The sequence below is a fragment of the Bos javanicus genome, chromosome 15, assembly GCF_032452875.1.
Source record: "Bos javanicus breed banteng chromosome 15, ARS-OSU_banteng_1.0, whole genome shotgun sequence".
Taxonomy (NCBI): Eukaryota; Metazoa; Chordata; class Mammalia; order Artiodactyla; family Bovidae; genus Bos; species Bos javanicus.
The window spans coordinates 77,755,090-77,782,637 of record NC_083882.1 but is presented as its reverse complement, the minus strand read 5'-3'; the positions used below and the strand labels follow the sequence as shown (position 1 = coordinate 77,782,637).

General features: G+C 40.8%; 1 protein-coding gene across 2 annotated transcripts in view; it reads left to right on the top strand.

Annotated features, from left to right (window-relative positions):
• The first annotated feature begins 286 nt into the window (after nt 1-286).
• Nucleotides 287-27,548, top strand: part of FNBP4 (formin binding protein 4) — a 30,660-nt gene continuing 3,398 nt past the window's right edge. The window contains exons 1-16 of one of the 2 annotated variants that reach the window (XM_061381492.1): nt 289-596; nt 1,599-1,697; nt 4,572-4,708; nt 5,028-5,211; nt 5,796-5,943; nt 6,049-6,169; nt 7,112-7,447; nt 8,029-8,239; nt 11,526-11,650; nt 12,647-12,751; nt 13,963-14,096; nt 15,085-15,272; nt 19,903-20,216; nt 20,340-20,484; nt 20,898-21,217; nt 25,971-26,128. In XM_061381492.1, coding sequence (XP_061237476.1) covers nt 368-596; nt 1,599-1,697; nt 4,572-4,708; nt 5,028-5,211; nt 5,796-5,943; nt 6,049-6,169; nt 7,112-7,447; nt 8,029-8,239; nt 11,526-11,650; nt 12,647-12,751; nt 13,963-14,096; nt 15,085-15,272; nt 19,903-20,216; nt 20,340-20,484; nt 20,898-21,217; nt 25,971-26,128 — 2,954 coding nt within the window. In that variant the 5' untranslated portion in view covers nt 289-367. Of the gene's footprint in view, nt 597-1,598; nt 1,698-4,571; nt 4,709-5,027; nt 5,212-5,795; nt 5,944-6,048; nt 6,170-7,111; nt 7,448-8,028; nt 8,240-11,525; nt 11,651-12,646; nt 12,752-13,962; nt 14,097-15,084; nt 15,273-19,902; nt 20,217-20,339; nt 20,498-20,897; nt 21,218-25,970; nt 26,129-27,548 lie in introns of those variants that run through there. The other variant, XM_061381493.1, reaches the window with a different exon arrangement.

The window sequence follows — 27,548 nt, the reverse complement described above, 5'->3', positions numbered from 1 at the left end:
AAAAAGACTCCGCAAAAAACGCAGGGGTGGAGCGTGACGTAATTTGGAAGGTAGTCTAAACTCACACTCTTCGGTACTATTGGCTTAACGCTAACCTTTTTCGTTTTCCATTGGCTCCCGGCTCCGTCAATGTGTCAAAATAACCAATCGCCTAACCCCATGGGTAAAGTCCGCCCTCCCTTCCTGGGGGCGGGGCCAGAAGAGCACACCAGGCCCAGTGCGCTTGCGCTAGCGCGCTCTCCGCCGGTTAAAAGCGGATCCCTGCAGGAGGCGGCGTCGCAGCGTATGAATATTGATTACGCATCGCCGCGCCAAGCGCCCGCCCCTCTCGGCTGTCCGACGCTCGCGGCTCGCGCTCGGGCTCGCGATGGGGAAGAAGTCCCGGGCGGTACCCGGCCGAAGGCCCATCCTGCAGCTCTCTCCGCCAGGTCCCCGGAGCAGCACGCCGAGCAGGGACCCGGAGCCGGAACCCGACGCCGAACCGGACTCGACGGCGGCGGCGGCGGCGCCCAGCCAGCCGGCCCCGGCAGCGGTGTCGACGACGACAACCGCGGTGACTGCCGCCGCGGCGGCCTCGGAGGATTCGCCCTCAGAAGGTAAAGCGTGCGCGAGGGCCCTGGCGCCGAGGTGGGGCCAGTCCGAAACTCGAGCTCGGGGGCTGCGGCCTAGGTCTGTCAGACTGGGCCTGCGAGGAACGAGAAGCCCGAGCGGGCGGCGTCCGCCTCCGAGGCCTGCTGCGCGGGGCCTGCGGGCCGGACGGCTGTGGGCCCGGAGGGGCGGAAGGGGCCGCGGAGCCGTGTGCGCTCGGCCGGAGCCGACTCAGAGGCGCCATCTCGGGTGCAGGGCTTGGCCCGGGCCGCCGAGTCTCCTTCCTCATCGTCTGCTCTCGGTTTTGAATAGCTTCACGGGATAAATGGAGACGGTGCGTTTCCTTGTCCTAGCCTCAGTGACCGTGGAACCTGCCGTTTCCTACACGTCATGTGCTTTTCCTTTCGTTTTTGTTGAAATTGAAAGAGACGCTTTAGAAGTAACCATACTTCTGTTAGGCCAGCTCAAGTGTAAGTTCCTCCTAGTTGGCAGGTTTCCGCAACATTCCTGGAGAGGTGGAGCTCGTGGCTTCCCAATCTCTTGTGTTTATCCCCAGAATGGTACTTGGATTAAGATGAACCAGACAGAATTACTTTAGGAGCCATATGCCGGAAAAGCCCCGACCTTTTCAGGTGCTAAAAAAAAAATAATAATAATAATAAAGATCACTTTGGGGGAAAAAATGCTCTAGTTATGCTTATAGTAAAAGCCGTATGGTTAACCTGGAGAGAATTTAACGTGTGCGTGAATGTGTTTTAACTTTGGATTATTTCAGATAATTTTTACGTATGGTGTTCACATTCTTAATGTTAACGCCACGAGGCAGAGTGAAGATTCTGGCTATGTTTGTTTCTCGCCTCTCAGTTATTTGGGTCAGTGATGGGTTATAGCCACTTTGTTTTGAAATTGATGAAATCTAGACTTGAGAGGTCAAGTCAGAGATTGTTTTGTCACCTGTGTGGTTTTTTTCTCTGTTCGGTCATCTGGCTGTTTGGTTTTCGCTGTTTTAGATCCAGATGAACAGGAGGTGGTGGTGGAGGTTCCCAGAGTTGTTCAGAATCCTCCCAAACCAGTCATGACCACCAGGCCCACTGCTGTTAAAGCAACAGGTATAGTTGTGGGTTTTTTTGGTTTTTCTTAATTCATTGTCTACAGTATCTTTCTTAAGGATCAAATTGTGTTTGTATATGGTGTTTTGATGAATGTTTCAGCAAATTTATACTCCTGTTAGATGGAAATTTAACATCTTTGTGAGGGCTTGTAGTTGTATGTATACACTTTAACCAGTGTAAAATTTGCTATTTTTGTCTCTCTGTACCCATATTATTTTCTACTACTTTTTCTACTAATGCTATTTTTAAAATTTATTTTATATTGAAGGATAATTGCTTTACAGAATTTTGCTGTTTTCTGTCAAACCTCAACATGAATCAGCCATTAGGTATACATATATCCCCTCCCTTTTGAACCTCCCTCCCACCCGCCTCCCCATCCTAATCCTCTAGGTTGATACAGAGCCCCTGTTTGAGTTTCCTGAGCCATACAGCAAATTCCCATTGGCTATCTATTGTACATATGGTAATGTAAGTTTCCATGTTACTCTTGCCATACATCTCACCCTCTCTCCCCCCACCATGTCCATAAGTCTATTCTGTATGTCTTTTTCTCCATTGTTGCCCTGTAAATAAATTCTTCAGTACCATTTTTCTGGATTCCGTATATATGTCTTAGAATACTGTGTTTATCTTTCTCTTTCTGACTCACTTCACTCTGTATAATAGGCTCTAGATTCATCCACCTCATTAGAACCCACTCAAACGCATTTCTTTTTATGGCTGAGTAACATTCCATTGTGTATATATACCACAGCTTCTTTATCCTGCTAATGCTATTTGGTAACTTGTTTTCTGGCTTCCCCAGTATCTTGGCATTCTTTAGGGAATGCTAATGATGTCTTTTTCTTTAAGAAACTGCTCTGATTGGTACCTAGCAAATGTTTGCATAGCTGAAAATTGTTCTTACTGAATATTTTTTAAGCATGAAAGAATATTTGCAACAGTGGTTTTGTAGACAGACCACTGTGGTTCAAATCACCACTCTAGCATTCATATACTAAGACCTCACGACATCATTCATCTGTAAAACAGATCTTTCAGCCCTAAGTTGTTTTGATAATTACATTGAATAACATACAAATTTCTAAACCACAAGTGCTGAAAATGTTTGTTTTCTCTACTCTATATATCTTGAGAGATTAAAGTGTGTTTTCATATTAAATATTCTATAATTGTAATAACTTTGATCTTCTGAATTTGAGGGACTTTTTGAACTATCTATCTGAAGTAACAGATGCTTGCTCCTCTCCATACCCCATTTACCACTTAAAACTGAATTAGAAACGGTAAACTGGAGAAGGGAATGGCAACCCACTCCAGTATTCTTGCCTGGAGAATCGTGTGGATGGAGGAGCCTGATGGCTGCGGTCCATGGGGTCACAAAGAGTCTGACACGACTGAGTGACTAACACACACATGGGAAAGTAAAACACGTGAAAGAAATTTCAGAACTAGGAAGTAGCACTATGTGTTCAAGAGTTGGAAGAGGTTTTATATATTTAGTATGAAAAACTCTGAATTGAAGAGAAAAAGACTACATAGAGCCTTGAATAAACCTATTGCCTATAAGATCCGCTCTGAGCCTGGGTAATTAACCCTGCCGAGGAATTTTGTAATCCAAATTCCCCACAGCTCACCTGGCTGGAACCTTTTACCAAAGTATATAGAACTAAAGCCAGTGTTTATTATTGTCTCTAAACTAGAAAGGGTTTCTTTGTGAAAATATAAATTTCCTATACTCCGCTTTCCCCCAGAAACCCATCAGTGCTGAATTCTAAGGTGCAGATTTTTTCTGTACAGAAATGTCTTAGGTAGTTCTTGCCCTTACCTGTTGTTCAGGAAGTGTGGAAAATTGACTGGTATCTACGCCACCCCTTCCCCAACCACCAAATGAGATATATTTAGAAACTGGAAAGGGGAAATACTGTCTAATAAATATCCACTTTAAAATATATTCCTAATCAGTTTAAAATAATATTTTGGGAATTGGTAGTGTAACAACTTAGCTATATACTAAAAAAAAAATGCAGGCATGATTTATGTGACTAAAGCAATGAATGTGAACTTTTGTATATAAATGAAGCAATTTATGTTCACACCTAGGTGAATCTATGAATTTGTTTATGGAATTATAACAAAGAAAACTAGATTTTACCTCCTGATAAATCTTTTCAGTTTCCACAACACTGGAAAATTTAGTCCTGTTATTAAATGAAAAGTCAAGTTAGACTTAGATAGTTCATGTGCCTATTGTGATAAAATATATAAAGAGAGTATATATGCTGACTTAATTGTAACATTAGAGTAATAAACATCGGTCAACTAATAAACAGTTTCAGGTTTGTTTGTTTGTTTGTTTGTTTTTAAGGGAATTGCATTGCAGCATTACAGAGGCCATGCTTAATATTTTCAGTTTTAGCTGTGATTTTTGTTTTCTTTGTTTTGGTCGTAGCATCTTATGTTCTGTTTTAATTCATCACATGTTTGAGGGGGAAAAATTATTAAAGAGAGCTTTGTTTCCCACTTTGAAAAATCTCCTTGTTTCATTTACTAAACTAATCGGTTTACCTGTTTGAGATAGAGACCTAAATCAACAGATTCTAAAATCAGGATATATATTATGTGTTATTTTGACAGAGGGAGTAGTAGTTGAATAATTGAGCACATATTTTGAAAAGGATGTCAAATTGCTATGCAGGTTGATTTTATTAGTTCTAAGTGCATAATTATTTTGTACCTCTCTTGGTTAGCTGCAGATTTCTTGAGGTTCTGTAAGTAAACTAAATGGCTAAAAAATCATATTTTCTGTTGGATACTTCCTAGGACTTTGGCATTGTTAGAAATGTTGTTTTACCTTTTTGTTCCCAGGAGGTCTGTGCTTGCTTGGTGCATATGCTGACAGTGATGATGAAGAGAATGATATTTCAGAAAAACCAGCACAGTCTAAGGAAGCAAATGGAAACCAGTCAACCGATATTGATAGTACATTGGCCAACTTCCTAGCGGTTAGAAGTGCTTTTGTATTTGGGTTTTTAGTTATTGAAGCCACTTTGGGATTTGCATTTCAAGTAGTTAGCCCACTTGTCAGTCTGTATCTCCCGCTCCACTTTTCTTCCTTAGTCCCTCCCCATTACTCTCAACTTCTCCTTTTGTGCTAGTTGTAAGGACAGAAATGGAGAAGAGGAGAGTTTTAACTTGAGAAGCAGAGACTCAAGCTTCTTAAGTCAAAACCCTGTACAGTGGAGGGTTGGTTGGTTTGTTTATTTTCATTATTGCTGTTTTTTGGGTTTCACCTCAGTTATGCTTGTTGTTTTCACCCTGCAGGAAATTGATGCAATAACAGCTCCTCAGCCTGCGGCTCCTGGAGCAGCTTCTGCTCCACCCCCGACTCCACCCCGGCCAGAGCCAAAGGAATCGGCGCCTGCCCTTTCTTCCACTACTCCTAATGGGACGGACTCAACCCAGACCGCAGGGTGGCAATATGATACTCAGTGTTCACTGGCAGGAGGTAAGCTTGAGTCTTTGAGTTTTAAATAAACCTAAAGTGTGGTTCTTAAAGTTGTTCTAGGCACTGAGGTTCCCAAAGGTGAAAGCCTATATACCTTAGCCCCAGACTTTAGAATTCTGGCTTTTTAAATACAGTACTTGGAAAATAACTAACTGCTCGGTTATATTTTTATCAGTTATATTTTTATTGTTTGCCTTTTAACCAGTGGCAGATTATACTCAGTAAATAATAAAAGCCATTATTTTTAAAAGTCTTTTGGGGTTTGCAATATATCTTTCAACCATCAAACTGCTTTTTTAAACCATGTTTGCAAAGACAGCTCAGGAGGGAGGAGTTGCCCCCCCAGGGGACGTTGAACAGTGTCTGGAGAGGGTTTGATGGTCACAGCAGAGGGTGGGGGCGGGGGAGCGTTGCTGCATCCAGTGGGTAGCGGCCAGGATGCTGCTGAATACTGCTCAGGACTGTCCTGCCCAGTGACAGAGCTAAGGTTGAAAAACCCTGGGTTAGATGGTTATGACTTGAGATACAAGGTCAGAATTGTGCAGAAATATGTGCTGCTTGAAATTTGTTTCATTTTCTTCTAGTTGGAATTGAGATGGGAGATTGGCAGGAGGTCTGGGATGAGAACACAGGATGCTATTATTATTGGAACACACAAACAAATGAAGTGACGTGGGAATTACCCCAGTATCTTGCCACTCAGGTACAAGGATTACAACATTACCAGCCTAGGTAAGAACAGACCTGAAAAAGAAGTTAACCTAGAAGGAAATCAGAGTCTTATCTTTTGCTCATATTCACCTTCTGTTGCTTTTGCTAAGTATATGTTTTTTTTAGTTGTGTAACAGGTGCTGAAGCTAGTTTTGTGGTAAATACCGACATGTATGCTAAGGAGAAAAATACTTCTGTTTCTAGTAGTAAAAGTGGACCAGTCATAGCCAAGCGAGAAGTTAAAAAGGTCAGTGTTACAACTTACCTCTTCTGCTTATTTTCAGATCTAAAGAGCTTGAATGCTACTTTGTCACAGGTGTATTACCCGTCTGTTAATATTTTGCAACATAGATGTAAAACAGGATACATTTTGTTTCTTGAAATTTTACTTAATCTGTTTCTGTTTATTGTGTGGCATTTATAGCAGTTCCCCAGTTCAGTGGTTCTTCTGGAGCTTTAGGGTGCCGTAAAGGTCCCTTGGGTCATTGTGAAGGAAATGGGAGCAGCTAAGCAAGCAGGGACGGCTTTAGGGATTTGGTGATTCCACTTCAGTTTTTTTTTTTGTTTTTTTTTTACTTCAATACAAAGATGAGCTACCTTAAAAATTACTGATAGTGAAACAAGCATTTTTTTAGCCTCATCAATAAGAAAAGTAAGTAAGTTGTACTCAACTGAGAGAGGGTTTGGGGGTAAATTTTAATTTCTCTTGAATTTTTAAATGGTGGGAGGTATATCAAAAAAAATGCTTTTATAAAATAATCTGTACAACTCTAAGAGGGAGGTAGAGTAAATATCCCAGTGGAGGAAGTAGACACTTGAAATATAATCACACATTTCATTTTCGAAATATTTCACTTACCTCTCAGTCACCTTCACAGCATATTTATGAAGTTATCTCATCATACAGAAGAGGAAGGTGAAGGTTCATCCACTTATGTGTTGAACTGACAAAATTAGGATTTTATTTTAATCTGCTTCTGTTTTTTACTAGTCCTTTGACATACAGAGGAGAAAAGATATGTTTGCGTTCCACCCAGAACAATAATACTGCCTTTCTAAAGTAACATTATTTGCATTACACACATGTAAGAAAAATGGTGCAAACATGTACTAATCTGATGGGGATCAGTGGTTTTTATTCAGGTGAAATTTCTTTGAAAGTTAAGCAAGATTATTTAATTTTTTATAGGAAGTAAATGAAGGAATTCAGGCTCTCTCAAACAATGAGGAGGAGAAGAAAGGGGTGGCAGCGTCACTGCTTGCTCCTCTACTGCCTGAGGGAATAAAAGAGGAAGAAGAGAGATGGAGAAGAAAAGTAATTTGTAAAGAAGCAGAGCCAGTTTCAGAAGAGAAAGAAACAAGTACAACAGAAGAAGCAGCAGCAGTAAAGCCACAGGAAGTTCTGTTGGACAGTGTGGAAGACCCGACTCAGGAGGATCTCTGCAGTGTTGTTCAGTCGGGAGAAAGTGAAGAGGAAGAAGAACAAGATACCCTTGAGCTGGAGCTGGTTTTGGAAAGGAAAAAAGTAAGTTTTTGTTAAATATGTTTTCTTCCTTCAGGACTGTCATACTCTGGGATCATTGTGCTTCATTTATGCCATTGGCGGGGCAGGGGGTCTGTTCTTCTTATCCTTTCATATAGATAGATGTTTAAGCCTATGTAATAAAAACCTGAACTCTGGAGTTGATCTACTGAAGCCCTGAGTGTGAAGCAGAGTCTCAATAGGTGTTGTAACAGTAATACAACTTCGAAGCTTCCCCCTTTTGAAAAATTTGAAGCTTTGGAGAGCAGCTGGGCTTCCTAGGTAGCCCAGTGGTAAAGAATCTGCCTGTCAGTTCAGGAGACTCTGGTTTGATCCCTGGGTTGGGAGGATCGCCTGAAGTAGGACGTGGCAACCCACTCCAGTATTCTTGCCTGGAAAATGCCATGGACAGAGGAGGAAAAGAATGTGGAGTTTAATGCTCAGTCCTGATGGAGAGATGTATTAAGAAATACTGCTTGTCCTCAAAGTACTTAAATTCCAAAAACACATGGCTGTCATTCTTGCTACTCACAAATAAGTGTTGGTAAACAGTTAATGACACTCTGTTTTCATGTTCATTGTAGGCAGAATTGCGAGCCTTGGAGGAAGGAGATGGTAGTGTGTCAGGGTCTAGTCCATGTTCTGATATCAGCCAGCCAGCATCTCAGGATGGAATGCGTAGACTTATGTCTAAAAGAGGAAAATGGAAGATGTTTGTTCGCGCAACCAGTCCAGAGTCTACCAGCCGGAGTTCTAGCAAAACTGGACGAGAGACTCCAGAAAATGGAGAAACTGGTAATTGGAGCTTTAATTAAACTTGAGAGTTGAGAGATTTAGAGGAGCAATCCTTCTTACCCCTTTTTTGTTCCCTCTGGGGCAAATAGACCGATATTGCGCTTCTACCCTTTTAGGGAAATATGGGGAAGGAAGCTTCTGCCCTTTCCTGCTCCACCTCTAATGGAGCAGTAGGAATTCGAGAGGCTGGAATCCAGTGGGTTGTGCAGTCACTGCTGATTGGAGATAACTTCTCCCTCAAAAACAAAAAAAATAAGATTGGGTTTCTCCTTCCCTTTTGTTTTAATCACTTGCTACAGTTATCTTGTAATCTGCATGAAGACCATGGGTTCTCCTTATCTCTCTCTTTCCAGCTGGTAAGCAAAGTAGGCAGGGACCACCTCTAGGAATCCCAGCCTCATCTTCTCTCTGTACAAGTCGCTCGGTCTTTTTTTTTATTATTATTTTATTTTTTGACTGCTTCAGGTTTTTGTTGTGTCATGAGGGATCTTTCATTGTGGCGTGCGGGCTGTCTAGTTGCAGCCTGAGGGCTTGGTCACTCTGGGGCATGTGAGATCCCAGTTGCCCGACCAGGGATCGAACCTGCACCCCCCAACATTGCAAGGCAAATTCTCAACCACTGGACCACTGGGATGTCCCCAAGTTGGCCAGTCTCTGGTTGGGTGTGTAGATAGTTTGGTACTACCACGAGGATCCCAGTTATCTTCAGGGTGATATAGGAGAGAACCTGCTGCATTCTTCCAATCTGTTACCAGAACGGACTAGTTTTAATCACCAAAATCTGAGTTGAGTGTACCAAGCAGAAGGTACCTTATAGGTTATGATTTTTTAATTATAAGTAAACAAAAACACAGGTAATGAATGCAAACATCCTTGTTTGAATTTTTCTTTCCAATGAACAATACAGAAGAATATAAAGTAGAATTCTAAGGGCCCCTCTCCCTCCTTTGTCGTTTCACTATTCTCATTCCCTACTCTGAGGTCCATTTTCTGTATTTTTTGTCTACATATGTTCTAGACTTTGTTTTGTTTTTTATGTGCGTTTGTGAAGTGGGCATATGTGAATTTTAACAGACATTAACTGTATAGATAAAGTTGTTTTTCACTACTGCGTGTTACAGACATCTTCATTTAACTCTTCCCTCACTGATCGTCATCTGTATCCTCGTTCCACGGTTAAAACTAATACTGCATTCATATTATCCCAAAATATTAGCCATTCAAATATCCATCTAAAGAATAGTGGATAAATTGTGATGTATTTTTGAAATTGAATACAGAATAGCAGTGAACAGTGAATGGTCCTTTGTTACATGCATCAACATGAATTATCACCAGAAACAATAAGGTTGAATTTTAAAAGCCACAGGAGAATGCGTATGTTAGAATTCCATGTATGTAAATTGGAAAATAAGCAAAACTACTGTGTTTCAGGATTTAGCCATGATGAAAGTACAGGCGCTTATTAACATGACCAGGGTGTGTCTGGTGTGAGCATGATGGGAGAGGGGCACAGGGAGCTTCAAGGTGTTACTGATGGTCTTCTGTTAAGCTGGGTTGTAGTTACTGGAGTGCTCATGTTCTTTATACATAATACTCGTTACTTATGATACTTCACAATTAAAATCAAGCTTAGCAAACATCTTGGGACATCTGTCTTTATGCAGGTTTTAGTATCATAGAATAGACTGCTAGTGGTATATTGCTAGGTTAAGGGGTATGTGCATTTTAATTTGATAAATCCTGCCTAATTGCCCTCCAAAATAATCATATCTTACAGCTCTAGCAGTTCTTTGAAATTGTTAAATTCTTAAACCTGTCATTAAATGTAAGATGTCTGATATATAAATAAACTAGAAACTAGTCAATGGGAGAGTAGAAAGATTTAGACAATTTGAAAATGCAGAAGCGATGTTAACAAATAAAAAGAAAAAGGCCATTGTATGATAAGGTTTAGTACTTAATACTAAATTTCAAACTTTTTATGAAAGCTGTTGAGAGTGGTGTTAAAGTCACATTTCTTCTTTAGATCAAAGATTAACCGAAGTTAAGAAAGAGTACTCAAATTTGTTCTTTTTCTTTTTATCTATGATCCTCATGAGAGTGATTTATACTGGATATATGGGTTAGTTTGATAAGCAGGTGTTAATCAAATATAACAAAGAGTTCATATCTTTTATGAACTTTTAGTCCATTTAATTATGTGGTAAACCTGTTCTCTTATGGAGATTCCCACTACCAACAGATAGCACTAACCAGAGGAATAAGTAGGTCCAGTAAAGGTTGTCTACAGGTGTTAACCAAGAAGGGAGTTATTTGGTAGTTTAATATGCTGCTCTGATTATGAAAGCCTTTTTATCAAAACCCTCTTGATAAAGAATCCTCACATATTCCAGGTTTGATATCTAGCTTTCATAAGTAGTTGAAGCCTTGAGTTTTTGGAAGAGATCAGAAAAGGAGCTTCCCTGGTGGTCCAGTGGTTAGGACTCTGCACTTCTGCTGCAGGGGACCACAGGTTTGATCCTTGTTCAGGAAACTAACATCCCACAAGCCACTAGATGTGACCAAAAAAATAAAAGATTAATAGATGGAGAAAGGAAAAGCAGAAACTTTTGGGTAATGTGATAAAACAAGTAAATCCTATATGTAGATACATTTTAAGAAATGTGATTGTAAAGTAGTGGTCTCCAGCTCTTGACACCAGGGACCATTTTGTGGAAGACAATTTTTCCTTGGACCCAGTTGGGGGTGGGGAGGGCAAGGGATGGTTTCGGGATGATTCAAACAAGTTATATTTATTGTGTACTTTATTTCTAATACTGTTAACATCAGCTCCACCTCATCATCAGGCATTAGACCCTCAAAGATAGGGGACCCCTGTTATAAAGGAATAATTTTTTTTTTGGCTTTATAAAGATAGTAGGTTGGTAAGTCATTAGAGCTTCCTTAACATGTAAGGAACACATAGGCAAAGTAGAGCACTAATAACCTTCAGATACCTCTGCTCTAGGGATAAGAAAGTATATTTGGGGCTCTATTAGTACTGGTCTGTTTTTTTTTGTTTTTTTTTTAATATTTTTTTGAAATATAGTTGATTTACAGTTTTGTGTCAACCTCTCCTATCCAGGAAAGTGACTCAGTTATATACATAGAGACATTCTTTTTTTTTTTTTCTTAATATTTTACGTTATGGTTTATTATGGGATATGGAGTATAATTCCCTGCACTGTATAGTAAGACCTTTTTATGGTCCTTTTGATTTAATTTCACATATTTTCTTTTGCAGCAGTTGGTGCTGAAAATTCAGAAAAAATGGATGAAAACTCAGACAAAGAGATGGAAGCAGAAGAATCTCCAGAAAAATTAAAAGTACAGACAGTACCTAAAGTAGAAGAAGAACAGGACTTGAAAGTATGTATATTACTTAATGCAGCTTGACAAATATTTTTTAATTGGCCAACCATCTTAAATAGGCCGACTACTTTTTTTTTCTAGAAAGTAGTTAAACTTTTTCTTCTGGATAATAGTAAAAAAGTAATCTTTGCTATCTTTAAGTATAAATCATTTGGTTGAGTGAAAAAGTTATATTTAAGGCTGAAATAAGGAGACTGACTTGATGTAAGGAAATCTAAAAATAAATTCTAAATGCTCAACTATTTATAAGTAAGTCTCCATTGGAAAGCAGTAGCTTATCAAATATAGGCCTCTCTAGTTTGGAAGCATTAAAAGAAACTAAAGTCACAAATTTAAATAACAAATTTAACCTGCATGAACTATTGGGTTGGCCAAAAAGTTCATTCAGATTTTTCTAAAACAGCTTACGGAAAAACCAGAACGAACTTTGTGTCCAACCCAATACTTGGCCTTACACAAAAGGCATGCTTGGTTCCATTTTCATTTCTGTTCCTAATGTCATGAGAAGACTTGGACCAAGTAAGTATGTGGCTCTTTAAGTGTGCTTTTGGAAAAACCACTTTGCCTATTGTTTCAACTTTAAAAAGTCTATCCAGTCAGCAGCTAGTACAACTGTGCAGGTGGAATTGGGAGAATTCGTTTTGTTTAGTGTATGGCTGGTATAAGCAGTTAGTGATGGATGAGTGATGGTTTGGACAATATTGAGGAGTCATGTCATTTAGGATCTCTTTTCAAATTCCATATTATTTTAGAGTAGATATTGCATACAGTTTCTCTAGACCTTGCATCATTATTCATTCTTTCTTCACATAATTTTTAATGTGAATTATTTTACTATAAGTTAGGATTTTATCTTCTACATAACTAGTTGCAGTATATGGGAAAGGCCTTATAGGCAGATCCATTTTTCTAGTATCTGTAATGAAAAATGAAAGACTTTACTTAAAATATTCTGACTCTTAATTTTTCCTTTTTTTCTTTCCTGCATTGCAGTTTCAGATTGGAGAACTGGCAAATACCCTGACAAGTAAATTTGAGTTTTTAGGCATTAATAGACTGTCCATCTCCAACTTTCATGTGCTGCTTTTACAAACTGAGGTAATTAAGCCATTCTTTTTTTTTTTTTTTTTTAAGCCATTCTTAAGATACAGTCAGTGTTTGAACGAAATGCTTTTTGTTTGAGGAATCTGTCTTATTTATGTTTCAATCCTAAATTTAAATTACTAATCTTGATATATATTTGAACAACCAACACAGGAAACAAAACTGTGTCGTGGCCAAAGCAAAACATAATCATGGAAATAAATAACTGAGAGTTTGTGTGTAAGGATGATACTTGACTCCTTTCAATAGGCGTATATTTTAATATTTTTTTTGTAAGAAACTAAAATTCTATTCATAGTGATGAGACCCGCCCCCCCTCCCCCATAATATTGAATGTACTTTTAAAGTATTCTAGCATTATAGACCTTTTTTTATTTGGCCTCTCCCTCAGGCCTGTGGGATCTTGGTTCCCCGTCTAGGGGTCAAACCCAGGCCCTCGGCAGTGTAAAGGAGGGGTCATACTGCTGAATTGTCAGGGAATTCCCAGAGACTTATTGAAAAAGAGGAGTTCTGAGTCCTATGAGTAACCTGTGTACTTTACAGTAGTAGCAGGGTAGGATTAGGTAAGGAATTCCTACTGTAGGAAGTTGACCGATTTCCCTAAGAACTAAACCTTTAATCTTGATTAATTGTACGTGCGTGCTCATTTGTGTTTGACTCTGTGACCCCAACGGGCTGTAGCCTGCCACAAGTCTTCTCTGTCCATGGGATTCTCCAGACAAGAACACTGCAGTGGGCTGCCAGTTCCCTCTCCAGGGGATCTTTCCAACCCAGGGATGAAACCTGGGTTTTTTAAATCTCCTGCGTTCCCCTGCAAAACTTCTTTTTTTTTTTTTTAAACCACCAACACCACCGGGGAAGCCCAATTTATCTTTTATTGATTACATGACTTAATTGAATCAAGTATCTACCAAAAATGTAAAGTTACTGGGGAACCATCTTAATATAGTTCACAGGGAAAAACAAAACTATACTGCTACTCACTTTCACAGATGTTGGAGCTTTGGCAGTATTGGGTTCCAGTCTCATTTTTCAGAACTCTACAGAGCAAACAAGACTTCTTAGGAAATTTAGGATGGGATTTCTCTTCCTCTTTGGTCTGTTCTGCCAGAGTATATAGTCATGGACCAGAAGACTTAAGTCCCTTTTCCTCTTCCTGTTGACATAAGAACAAGTCTCTAACGTAAGCTGCTCTTTGATTTTAGACTCGGATTGCGGACTGGCGGGAAGGGGCTCTCAATGGAAACTACCTTAAACGAAAACTTCAGGATGCCGCAGAACAGCTAAAACAATATGAAATAAACGCCACTCCTAAAGGCTGGTCCTGCCACTGGGACAGGTACGCACTCTTCTCCCCTTTTCACCTTTCACCTTTGACATCTCAGACTTGATTTGTGATCGCCACCGCCTGACGACCTAACAGCCTGTCTGGAGACTGAGGGCAGCGGCCTGAGCGGTGCCGGGCGGGCAGAGCACCGCGAGCACTCACAGAGTTTGGGCCAGCCACACGGCGGAGGAACCAGAAGCAGTGTTTAAAGTGTTCCATGTAACGGATTTTTTCCCAAGATTGGACCAAGCTGGTTTTTACTCCAGAGCGTTGTTGCACGGAGTAGGGCGGGCTTGGGGGTTAAGCGCATGCGAGAGCTCTGTGCGCTTTACAGGACCTCTGGAAGCAACTACTCCTGATTAACCTCGGTGAAGTTAAGGAAAGCTTCGTGGCTGAAGATGTGAATGAAGAACAAGATTACTATCTTCTGCCAGCAGGTCAGATGAAAACATTTCTTTTTATATTTGGCTTTTCTTGATTTTTTTTTTTCGTTATTTGAAATCTTTGCTCTTTTATTTTTCAGCTCCCAGATCCTCTCCCTCTCTTTAGCTTTCACTGTGTTTGATATCAAGAGTATGAAATGTGAATGCCACGGTTCAAGAGGGGAAGAGTCACCTTTCGCAAACTTCGTTGTTCTCTTCTGTGGAAGGGAACTTAGTGTTCTAGGAGATTGAGTCCCTTCACTAATGAAACTTGAAAACCCTGTTAAGCATTGGCAAAAAAAAAAAAAACATATGAGAGGTGTTTTTCTAAGTCATCTGTTGGAGTAAGAGGGTTCAGGACTGTATTCACAGAGCTGCTGGCAGTGCAAATAGCTTTGAATTATCCTTGGTTCTCCATCCTCAGTTGTCAAAGCTCTTTGTTGCCTTTGTGAATAGCAGTCCATTAAGAAGCGGTTCGTCCCTGTGAGAGCAGACTGCTGTCCTGGGACAGGACCAAATGGAAGTGTCTTTGTAGGAAAATGGGTCTTAAAACATGTGTTTTCTTTCTTGTAATTTAGGGATCATAGACGATATTTCTATGTAAACGAACAGTCGGGCGAGTCTCAGTGGGAGTTCCCAGATGGTGAGGAGGAAGAGGAAGAAAGCCAAGCCCAAGAAAGTAGAGACGAGACTCTTCCTAAGCAGAGCTTGAAAGACAAAACTGGCACTGATTCAAATTCTACAGAATCTTCTGAGAATTCCACAGGTGGGACAATTTACCTGGTATTAATTGGAGAGAGATGATTTGGGGTGGGGGGGTGGAGACTTGTATTAACATATAAAAGAAAATATAGTCATGAATTTCTAACTAAAAAATTTCAGGATTTATACTGAGAGAAACTAAAGTTAGTGTTAGTCAGAAATAACCATGTTATCTGCTAAAAAATAAAATTATGAGCCAGTGTATTGTAACTTGCATAACTATTCTGTCATGCCACAGACAGCTGTGAATTTCCAATAACAGAAATTCTAATTAATGGTAAGGAATTGGATAGTTAAGTTGTCAGTGTTTATGTGGAGTAATAAATATGTTCTGCCTTTTTATAAAATATTTAGTCTGTTGATTTTGCAACTTCATGTTTCTACTCCACTAGTCTCCTAGGAAGCGTGTTTGTTACAAACCAAAATAATGTGAATAAGCACTGTGAAACTAGGACCATGCTTGTTTCAGAGAAGCACAATAATCGATGATTGCAAATCATCTGTTCTAGTATAAAATAATCGAGATGGCTCAGTCCAGTTAAAGTACTCTTAAAGAACTTCAATTTGGTTATACAGATTTTAAAAAGAAAGACTTTCATAGTTTCTCGGTTACTTTGAAAATCTAAGGAGCCATCACTTGATTTATACATTATGAGAGAAGATACTTTTTTTTTTCTCTAACTCCATCTTTTGTGGAATGACAAAAATAAGTAGGAAGTGAGGCATACATAGTCAAGACTGTGGTGAACAAACAACCTTTTGATCTGAAAAACTTACATATTTGTTTAAATGCTATATTAAGGTAAGAGTGTATGGAATGGTTTCTAAAGTCATAAACTTTCGGGAACTATATTTGATATTTTGTAATAATCTATGATGGAAAAGAATATTAAAAACATGTATAAAACTGAATAAGTCTTAAACCTTGAGGATAAAAAGAAATTTTTTGTAAGGTGGGGCGTAAAGAGCTGTGTTCTCATGTCCTCTGCCTATCAAAAATGATGTTTTTATAGTCTACTGGCTCCCCAGTCCCAGTAGAAAAGTTCTGATTATATGCCAGATGAAACTGGGCATGTACCAGTGGTTTTGTTAACTTCTTAAATAACCTAAGAATCCCGAGAATCCCTAGTCACTCAAAGTAAAAAGACATGTATGACAGCAGTGATAATTTTAGAACATAGGAAAAAAAAGGCGGTATTCTACTTCATATTTCAGGGGAAAGAATACCCTGTTACAAGGTGTGCTGTTTCATGAAGAGATTTCCTTTAGATCCGTCATTCTTTGGGCAGCAATGATAGATACGCTGCTTTTTTTACTCTTTAGTAGTCAGTGAACTGAAGACATTGGATGGTGTTTCTGATTTGGTGATTCTTTTCCTGACCACTGTTTAATGTCCCTTTGTATCTATTCCAAAGCTGAATATTCTGGAATTGCCAGTGCCAAGCGTTGTGTGCATACCTTAGCATTAGATACCTGTTTCTCCCTTTGTTGGTGACACACACAGCTGGCTACTGTCTGGTCAAGGAAGATGCCATTGGTAAACAGCTGATATTATTCTGTTGAATATATTCTCAGTCTCTTGATAAGGAACTACTAAAACCATACAAAAAACATGATATAAATCAAATCCAAGTCTTGTACTGAGGTCTTTGGAATTGGAGAGCAACGACAATCACTATTTTAGCCAATAAAGTTTATAATATATGCTTTCTGTCAACCCAACAATGGTTAAAATCATCTTTTAAAGTAGAAAAACTCCACTGAGGAGTAAGGAAGTTTCACAGTTCTGCTCATTTTTAATCCTTGTTCATTGTTCCATGTTTCAATTTGACATTATATCTCTAAGATTAGCCAATTTCAGGGTATCCAACATATTTGAGTGTTGGGCTTTTGTCAGGTTAAAGCAGGTTTCTGCTGCTTAACCAAAAAGTCTCCATGGACCTATTATTTGTATAATAGCTTCTTGATTTAAACTGATAAACTGCCCTCCTGCTTCAAAATACTAAGTAGTAATACTTTTGAGGGGAATATAGGAAAACAATAACGGAAGCCTGCCTGTATAAGAAAGAAAGCTTGTCTTTCTATTTATATAGAAGTGAAGATGCATAGAAAAACATATGTTCTTGGGGAATTAAAAATTTGTATCCCCACAGGATTCTGTCTTTTAGCTTAATACTTTAAAAGTTTAGTGAAGTGAAGTGTTAGTTGTCGGTCTTGTCCAAATCTTTGCGATCCCATGGATTGTATCCCGCCAGGCTTCTCTGTCCATGGACTTCTCCAGGCAAGAATACTGGAGTGGGTTGCCATTCCCTTCTCCAGGGTACTTCCTGACCCAGTGATCGGACCTGGGTCTCCTGCATTGCAGGCGGATTCTTTACCATCTGAGCCATCAGGGAAGCCTAAAAACCATGTATATACCATATGAATCTCTCGGACTTCAGACTTCATGTTCTCGTAAATGGCGAAGTACACCAACTGGGTTAAATGTAGGAATGAAGAGAAGCATCATGTAATACGGCATCCATGGGTATTCAGACTAGCATTTCTTGGAAGTTTCTATATTTAAGCTGAAGGAGATAATTATCAATGTTAAGACACAGTTTTTATGTTTTGAGTAAACTTAGGATTCAGACATTAACTGTGAAAGAGCTACTTGTGTGATCTAAATTTATCGAGTCTAGTGTGTTTCATATTTACGCAGAGTTCAGTTACTGCTGATTAACACTTTGTTGAAGGTTGTAAACCGCATTGTTAAACGTACTGTGTCTCCTTGATTTCTCTGCATAGCACTTGCACCATCATACAAGCATCGGTGCTGCGTTATGCTTCTAGATGAGACGCCTGCCAGTGCATGAATCTGACCCATTTATTTACCTACCGCATATTGTGGTTGGTTTAGTAAAAGGACGTTTAATAAGCTATAATCCCCAGTGCTTATTACCTTAGTTCTGATGTAATCTTGATGTACTCTAATGTTGTAGACTGCTTGCCCATACTCAGACTGTCTAAACTTCGTGTAAAAATTTGTGTTAGATACGGCACAATGAAAAGGTTACTGAGACATTTGAAGTCTTTTAGCTAGAAAACCGCAGTCTTGTTTTCTGGTGAATTTTTTCAGTCCCCTTTTCCTTGGTAGTAGCAGCTTCTCAATGATTAGAGAAGTCATGTGGGTCACCTTCAAGTCTTTTACATAGTGTATCTTCCATAGAAACTGAAGCTGTTCTAGAAGCCTAGTGGTTCACACTTGCTCTAGTTTTGCATTGTTGAGTGCCAGTGTGGTGTATTTTGTGCAAAGTAAGGTAAAAGGCCTTATCTTTGTTCTCGAGCCTTTTATGATAGAGTTCTTACTTAATCGACTGCTTTGCCCATGACATTTGACAGGTGACGGCTTCTGGACCTCTGCTCCGCGAGAGCAGTAGGGGAGTTCCCTGGTGGCCCAGTGTTTAGGGTACTGGGCTCTTAACGGCTGTGGCCTGGGTTCAGTTCTGGTGGAGAACCTGAGATCCCACATGTAAGCCATACAGTGTTAGCAAAAAAAGTAACACTAGACGAGGGGGCAGACCCGGCCACAGAGAGATGGGTTCTTGGGCAAGTCATTTCCCTCCTGGGTTTCATTACCTTTAAAAGGAGAGGGTTAAACTAGATGATTTCTCATGTTTCTTCTACTCCTAAATTCTATGATTTTTAGGGAGAAAATCCCCTTCAGCATTCCTGGGATATATATCTAATAGTCCCAAATAATGTGAAACTTCCCTATTGACGATAAAGAGGGATGGGGAAGGCTACAAGTAAGTATATCTTCCTATTTTCTCTAATCTTTAAAGCTTTTCCCGGCAGAGAAGGGACAGTAATTAACTGACTTCTGCAGCTTTTGAGGAAAGCAAACCTTGCAGTTCCTCAACTCTAATTTCTTCAGCAGCAATTTCAAATTCTCTGTATCTTCAGACAGCTCTTTTCTGGGTTATATTTATTATTAATCATCATTTACCTTGAAGATTCATTCTAATTTCCCCTTTATCATCACTGAAATAAAACATTACCCTCCCGGGTTTGTTGCTGTGATTTAGCAAATGAGTAGTTCACACAAAGATGTGAAGGATTGATAGGGTTGACAGTATCACCTTGCCAGTGGATTTTTCTGAACTTAGTAACCCAGATTAATTGAAATGGGTAGAATTTGTGTGAGTGTTTTGAATGGGTGCTTCTCTAGGTAATCCTAATCACTTACCTAGCTCACTAAAAAATAAAATATGTGGAATTAATATTGCAAATGCACATCATTCACTCACTTTTTCACTTAAAGAAGACCCCAGAATATTGCCTTCTCTAGTTGTGTATCTTTGAAATAAAAAAAACTTCTAGTTCAGATGATTTGAGTTTCTCCTTGAGTTAATGTGATGTGCTTCATTTACTCAGCCATAAATCTGGACCCAGAAAACAAGACTAGTGTAACACAGCTGGGGCAAGTGCTAACTGTAAATCTATGAATTTATCTTTCCTTGGAAGTCATTTTTGAAGTGAGTTTAATATTTCAGTGACATCAGTATAGAATAGATGTCTTGGGGACATGTGTCAGCAGTCAGTTCATGGGAGTTTTAGTCTGCTGTTTCCCTGATTCCTGTTTGTTTTCATAGGTTCTCTTTGTAAAGAGTCCTTTTCCGGCCAAGTATCTTCTTCATCACTCATGCCACTCACTCCGTTCTGGACTGTCCTTCAGTCAGATGTGCCTGTGCTGCAGCCTCCGTTACCTCTGGAGGTGCCGCCCCCTCCGCCTCCACCCCCCGAGTCCCCTCCTCCGCCCCCTCCGCCCCCTCCTCCACCTGTGGAAGATGGTGAGATCCAGGAGGTGGAAATGGAAGACGAGGGGAGTGAGGAGCCGCCTGCTCCAGGAACAGAGGAGGACACTCCACTGAAGCCCGCAGCACAAACCACAGTTGTCACTAGCCAGGTGAGAACCGCCGCTTGGCACTCGGAAGAGTGTGGGGCACTGGGGTATGATTGGTAAGGTTTCTTTTAGAAGAGGATACTTAACCAGGGCCTTCAGCCACTGACTAGAATCTCTTCATTTCAGAGTTCAGCCGATTCTACCATCTCTAGTTCTCCTTCCACTAAAGCGATAAAGAGAAAAGCTACAGAGATGAGCAGTGCAGTAGTCCAGCGATCAGCCACCATTGGCAGTTCTCCAGTCCTCTACAGCCAGTCAGCTGTAGCTACAGGTCAGCACTGTGGGTAAAGTGTGTTTTCATCAGTGTATTTTCTTTGTTTCCTGAACTAGATGTCATAAATTAAAGACTTCTCTTTGCAAAGACTGTTCATATGCCGTTTCTTTCAGTTACTGAAAACCACTATTAACAGTCTACATGCGTCCTTCCGGATTCTTCTCTGTGCATTTACATAACAGTGATTTCGGTGTTAAGTCCCTTAGTGCTAAAACATTCAGAAATTCATATTTTGCCACCAGAAAATGTGACTGTTTTTTTTTTAGGTTTGGTTTTTCTAAAGGGGGAAGGTACATTAGAATCGCTTTGTAGATAATCTAACTCCCACTTTCCTTTTCCTTCTTTTCTTGTTTTTGGCTTTGTCACAATGTCCTTCTTAGAGTTGTTTCATTTTATATTTTCTGTGTTAGGTCAACAAGCGGCAGGGGTTGGACACCAAGCAATAGCAGTTAGCCATCCGGCAACAGGAATGGGCCATCAGGCCAGAGGAATGAACCTGCAGTCGAATTACCTCGGCCTGGCGTCGGCTCCTGCACTTATGGGCTATGCTGAATGTTCTGTGCCCATGGCAGTGACCGCGCCCACGCTGCAGCCGGTCCAGGCCCGAGCTGCTGTGCCCACCACTGCCATTATTGAACCTCCTCCTCCTCCTCCTCCTCCTCCACCACCACCACCACCAGCTCCCAAAATGCCACCACCCGAGAAGACGAAAAAAGGAAAGAAAGATAAGGTAGAGTACATAGCTCTTTAAATTTGTATTTAAAAATTTTGTTCTATTGAGGTGATATTTAAAGGTTACATTCAGTAGCATTTAGTATATTCACACTGTGGTGCAACCACCCCGCCTTGCTGGTTATGTAACATTTTCATTACTCCAGAGGAGAGCACCTGGCCCATTACGCAGCCACACCTCAGTACCCCTTCCCTGGCCTCGGGCCTACCAGTCAGCTTTCCATCTCCACCAGGTTACCCACGCTGCAGTGGTGCATGTCAGGCTTCCTTCACTTAGCACAATGTTTTCCGGGTTCATCCATGTTGTAGCTTCATCAATACTTCGTTCTTTTTATGGCTGAATAACCTTCTGTTGTGTGTATGTACCACAGTTTGCTTCTCCATCCATCCATTGATGGACATTTGGGTTGTTTCATACCTCTCTGCTGTTCTTTTTTCTCTCTGCTGTTTTGAGCAGTATCTATAAATATGTATATGAGTACATACATGTTGAGTACTTGTTCCCGTTTCTTTTGGGGGGGGGTGTGTATTTAGAAGTGAAATTGCGGGAGCATATGGTAGTTCTGATAACTGTTGGAGGAACCATTTTCCTGCAGTGAATGAGCCATTTTCCATTACCACCAGCAGTGTTGAGGGGCACTAATATCTCCAAGGGCTCACCAGCACTAGTTACTTGCTATTTTCTGAAGGTTACCATACCAGTCGTGGCAGGTATGAGTGGTATCTCATTGTGGTTTTGATTTCTGTTTCTCTAGTGAGTGAGTGAGTATGTTCAGCATCTTTCATTTGCATCCTTCATCAATGCACCCACCGTGAAGGTACAAGATTTTTTCAGGCCTTTTCTAGGCATGTATGTTCCCTGGACGTGGACTCGTATGTGGTCGGTTTTTTTTTTTCCCCCTCCTTTCCTCTTGTATATTTACTTTTAATTTCCCTAAGGATTTCACACTTTTCTATGAGCTTTTTATGTTCTGTTGTATTCCTGTTCACAGAAGCATTTGCCCCCAACTGTCCAGATGACATCTGTCCCGCTGTGGTTTTCACAGGCCGCAACTGCTGCTACCTTTCATGGCTTCTAACCCGAGATCCAACATATACCACCATTCCTAGCTGACGTTGAAGTCAGACAACACTGAACCAGTCCCGAAGGCAACCACAGTCTGGAACATTTCAGACACCCCACTCATTTCCTTCCATCTGGAGTGAGGGAACTGAGCCTTGGGCCATTTTCGTTCCAGCCACGCTGGGGAGAGTGTGAAACGAGGGCACGCAAACCTGCCCCAGAATCTCCTGCTGCTTTTGGTGCAGGTTTTTCTCGATTGGCTGGTCTCTTAGTTGCTGCAGAGCTTTGACTGGTTTCTAGAGTTCCCACAAAACCATCTTAGTCCGTTTCTTGTTTGTTTATATAATATTTCCATGGGATCAGCAAAAGCTTGGAGCTTCATAGTCTGCCAGCTTTCTGACATCACCCTCACGGACTCTTTGAATTCCCTAAATCACCTAAAGAAACTTTCTCATCAGCTTTTCCCTTCCCAGTGCTGCTGCTCCATTGTCTCAGCTGTCATCTTTTGCTCCAGGGGTCAGTGGGGCAAATTCTTTGCTTTACATGGTTCAAGGGACCTTCTTGAAGAAGTTTGAGTTACACACAAAATAGAGTATTTCTGGATTGACCCACTTGTCCAAGCTGGTACCACGGTTCCAGAAATTATCTGGAAATGAAGTGTTCTGAAAACTCAACAGTGCCAGGATAGCGTCTTGAATGGATTGCTGTCCAGCTCACTGTGCCCCATGCACCTCTCCTGAGCCAGCGTACTGTCGACCACCTACATGCCTTGTCTGTGTTTACCGGTCCCCCTACTGTTCATTTTTACGGAATCAAGGTTAGAGTGTTCAGGGCTTAGGAATCATTTCTCTTATGAAGCCTTCCTTGCCGCTCTTCTTCAGTCTTCCAAGAGAGAGAATCATCTCCACCTCCATTCGTTCAAGAAATTTTTTAGACAGTCATACTCTTACTACGGTCATATAAATAATAGTTTTTTTAAAAATACATTTACTTGTTTTTTGGCTGCGCTGGGTCTCAGTTGTGGCACATGAGATCTGCACTGTGGTGTGTGAGATCAGTAGTTGGGGCACGCGGGCCCGGTTGCTCCACAGCACGTGGGATCAAACCTGCATCCCCTGCGTTGCACAGCGGATTCCCAGCCACTAGGCCATCAGGGAAGTCCCTAAATAATAGTTTTGAAAGTCTAGTATTCTACATTAACATGTCGTTTTTATGGACTTATTTGAAAGCAATGTTTCATCTCTTTGGTGTTACAGGCCATTTTTTAAAATGCACGATATGTGCTTATTTGAAATACCTGATTCCAAGAATATCTGAGACCTATATATTTTTTCAATCTTTTTGCTCAGGTTTTGTATGCAGTTTACTAGAAAAGAATTCTTGCCATTTAATCTTTTCCTCTGACTGCAAGGTTCCCCTATTTAAAATGTGTTCAAACAGCCAGTGCAACTCTGGATCCATGGTTTTGAATGTGACAAACAATGCCTAACTTCTAAAGCATAACTTACTTTCCCATGACAGATAGGAATCAAATACACTTTGAATTTACAAAATCGTATGGAAGTCAAAATGAAACCGCCATGACTCTACCTAGATCTATGTTGTTTCTAATCATATTTGCAGAAATGTGGTGAGAGGTTGTACTGCAGTGAGCCCTCTATTCATAGTGACCGTTACAACAATAATTCTTATTACTTTTTACTCGGTTGATTGCATTCTGACCCAGAATAGGTTGTGTTTGGAGCTTACTGGAAGGGTGTGTGTGCAGTGGGTCAGATTGGACCACAGGTGAAATAACAGAATGGAATGTGGGAAGGTGTGTGGAGCAGAGGGCTTAAGCATTTACCATGGGCATTTCCCCGAATGTTAAAAACCTGTTATTGATAGTCAGAATAGGGTACTGAGCCAGGGAGGCAAGTCTTTTAAAAGACTGAAAAGATAAGCTTGTTTTCTCAACTCTTTTGGGTGGTTAATCACGCATGTGTTTAACTGTAGGCTTGGAACACAGTTTGGGCCACTATACGTAGACCTCCTGAGAGCACGGCACTCCTCCATACCTGCCACTCGAGGGCCTGCTTGTATTTAGAGGGCCACTTGGCCAGGATCTTCCCTGGGGGCCAAGTCTGCAAAAACACAGGGGTGGAAATTAGTTTTTATCAGTGTCTAATATAATATTTCTCTAAATTCAATGAACTAATCACAAATATTAGAAGGTTTATTTTGTTTTTGTGTTTTTTTTTTTTTTAATGACGAGCGCGACTTGGCCTTGGCGCGGGCCTTGCCGCCTTGCTTGCCACGACCAGACATGACAGCGACACCCACTAACGATTGCTCCCGCCAAACGCCCGACAAACTCTAGAAGGTTTATTTTGAATACATACTATCTGTCAAGCATTCTAAGAACTTCATATTCAGTAACTAACAAAATCTCTGCTTTTGTAGAGCTTTTCTGGTGGGCTTGGAGAGGGTAGGGGGCAACTGGGTTGCAGAAACAGATAAGCAAATATATGTTTAACGTTTAAAAATGCAATGAAGAAAAAAGTGTCAGAGGACTGAAAGTGAGTGGGCTTTGGGAGGCGGTACTGTTTCATATAGTGTGGTCAGAGAAGGCATCTTTGCTAGAGCGCCATTGATCAGAACTCTGAAGGTAGTGATAGAGCAAGCCATATTGTATATATAGCAAATATCACAAGGTTTTTTCCCTTAACTGTGAGATTCTGTGTTTAATATAGGCAATTTAGAAACTGAAGGTAAGCTAATAGGAGAAAATTGAATTGTAAGTAGTATCTTCTCTTAGAACTGATCTTATAATTAATGTTTTAATATTCCTCTGTTTTTTTTTCATATTTAGTAGATGTGTTTGACTCTGTTGGCTCTTTCTAGAAAAGTTATCATTTGTTTCTCAGCACTGTGTTTCAATTGATACGAACACTACATCCATTTAAACTCATAAAAGGGTACATTGTAATTCTGAGAAGATAAAGGCAAGAGTTTTGAATTCCATAGAATAAGGCTAAAGGAAATTTTTTTGACCTGATTTTGTAAAATACCCCATTTACAGACAGAGGGGACACATGTATGCCTATGGCCGATTCATGTTGTCATATGGCAAAAACCATCACAATGTTCAGTTCAATTCAGTCGCTCAGTCGTGTCCGACTCTTTGCGACCCCATGAGTCACAGCACGCCAGGCCTCACTGTCCATCACCAGCTCCCAGAGTTCACCCAAACTCATGTCCATCGAGTCAGTGATGCCATCCAGCCATCTCATCCTCTGTCGTCCCCTTCTCCTCCTGCCCCCAATCCCTCCCAGCTTCAGAGTCTTTTCCAATGAGTCAGCTCTTCGCATGAGGTGGCCAAAGTACTGGAGTTTCAGCTTTAGCATCATTCCTTCCAAACAACACCCAGGACTGATCTCCTTTAGAATGTTGTAATTAGCCTCCAACTAAAATAGTTTTTTTTTTTCTTCTTCTTTTTTAAAAGAAAAAATATCCCATTTACAGTTTTTAGGTTTTTAACCAAGCTTGGTAGAAGTTTTTGGCAAAAATTTAGAATGGTACTTGTGTTTGGTTGATTTTGAAGTTCACTTACTCCTTAAAACTAAGGAAAAGATCTTGATCTCATGTGAAGAACTCGTTCTCTTGTTTTATGTATTATATTCTTTCTGACCTTTAACCTTTGTTACAGGCAAAGAAAAGTAAAACCAAAATGCCATCTCTGGTAAAGAAGTGGCAGAGTATCCAGCGTGAGTTAGATGAAGAGGAAAACTCTAGTTCCAGCGAAGAGGACCGAGAGTCGACCGCACAGAAGCGCATTGAAGAGTGGAAGCAGCAGCAGCTGGTCAGGTAAAGAGGAGGGCTCTCAGACGGGCAGGCTGTGCTGCTTGCAGCTGTGCTTGTAGAACTGTTGTATTCTTCAAGTGTTTGTTTTTATTTTATTTTGTTTCTTTACGGCTGTGCTGGGTCTCACTGCTGCGTGAGCTTTTCTCTAGTTGCAGAGTGCAGGGGCTGCCCTCTGGTTGCAGTGTACAGGCAGCTCCTCGCAGTGGCTTCTCTCGTTGCAGAGCATGGGCTCCAGGGCACATGGGTCTCAGCAGCTGCAGCTCCCGGTTCTAGAGCACAGCTCAGTAGTTGTGGTGCACAGACCTAGTTGCTCTGCAGCATGTGGGATCTTCCCAGATCAGGGTTTTGAACGCACATCATCTACACTGGCAGGCGAATTCTTTATCACTGAGCAATCACGGAAGCCCCCATGTTCTTAAAGTCATAGCCCTGATTTCTTTACAAACTTACCCCAAGCAGTTTTAAATTCATAGAAATGTTTTTTTCCTATAAAAATTACAGTCTAGCTTTTTTCAAAGACATCAGAGTTGTAATCAGTTCAGTTCAGTCGCTCAGTCGTGTCTGACTCTTTGCGACCCCATGAATTGCAGCACGCCAGGCCTCCCTGTCCATCACCAACTCCTGGAGTTCAGTCACACTCATGTCCATCGAGTCAGTGATGCCATCCAACCATCTCATCCTCTGTCGTCTCCTTCTCCTGCCCCCAGTCCCTCCCAGCTTCAGAGTCTTTTCCAATGAGTCAACTCTTCACATGAGGTGGCCAAAGTATTGGAGTTTCAGCTTTAGCATCATTCCTTCCAAAGAACACCCAGGACCGATCTCCTTTAGAATGGACTGGTTGGATCTCCTTGCAGTCCAAGGGACTCGAAAGAGTCTTCTCCAACACCACAGTTCAAAAGCATCAATTCTTTGGCGCTCAGCTTTCTTCACAGTCTAACTCTCACATCCATACATGACCGCTGGAAAAACCATAGCCTTGACTAGACAGACCTTTGTTGGCAAAGTAATGTCTCTGCTTTTCAATATGCTATCTAGGTTGGTCATAACTTTCCTTCCAAGGAGTAAGCATCTTTTAATTTCATGGCTGCAGTTACCATCTGCAGTGATTTTGGAGCCCCCCAAAAATAAAGTCTGACACTGTTTCCACTGTTTCCCCATCTATTTCCCATGAAGTGATGGGACCAGATGCCATGATCTTCGTTTTCTGAATGTTGAGCTTTAAGCCAACTTTTTCACTCTCCTCTTTAACTTTCATCAAGAGGCTTTTTAGTTCCTCTTCACTTTCTGCCATAAGGGTGGTGTCATCTGCATATCTGAGGTTATTGATATTTCTCCCAGCAATCTTGATTCCAGCTTGTGCTTCTTCCAGCCCAGTGTTTCTTATGATGTACTCTGCATAGAAGTTAAATAAGCAGGGTGACAA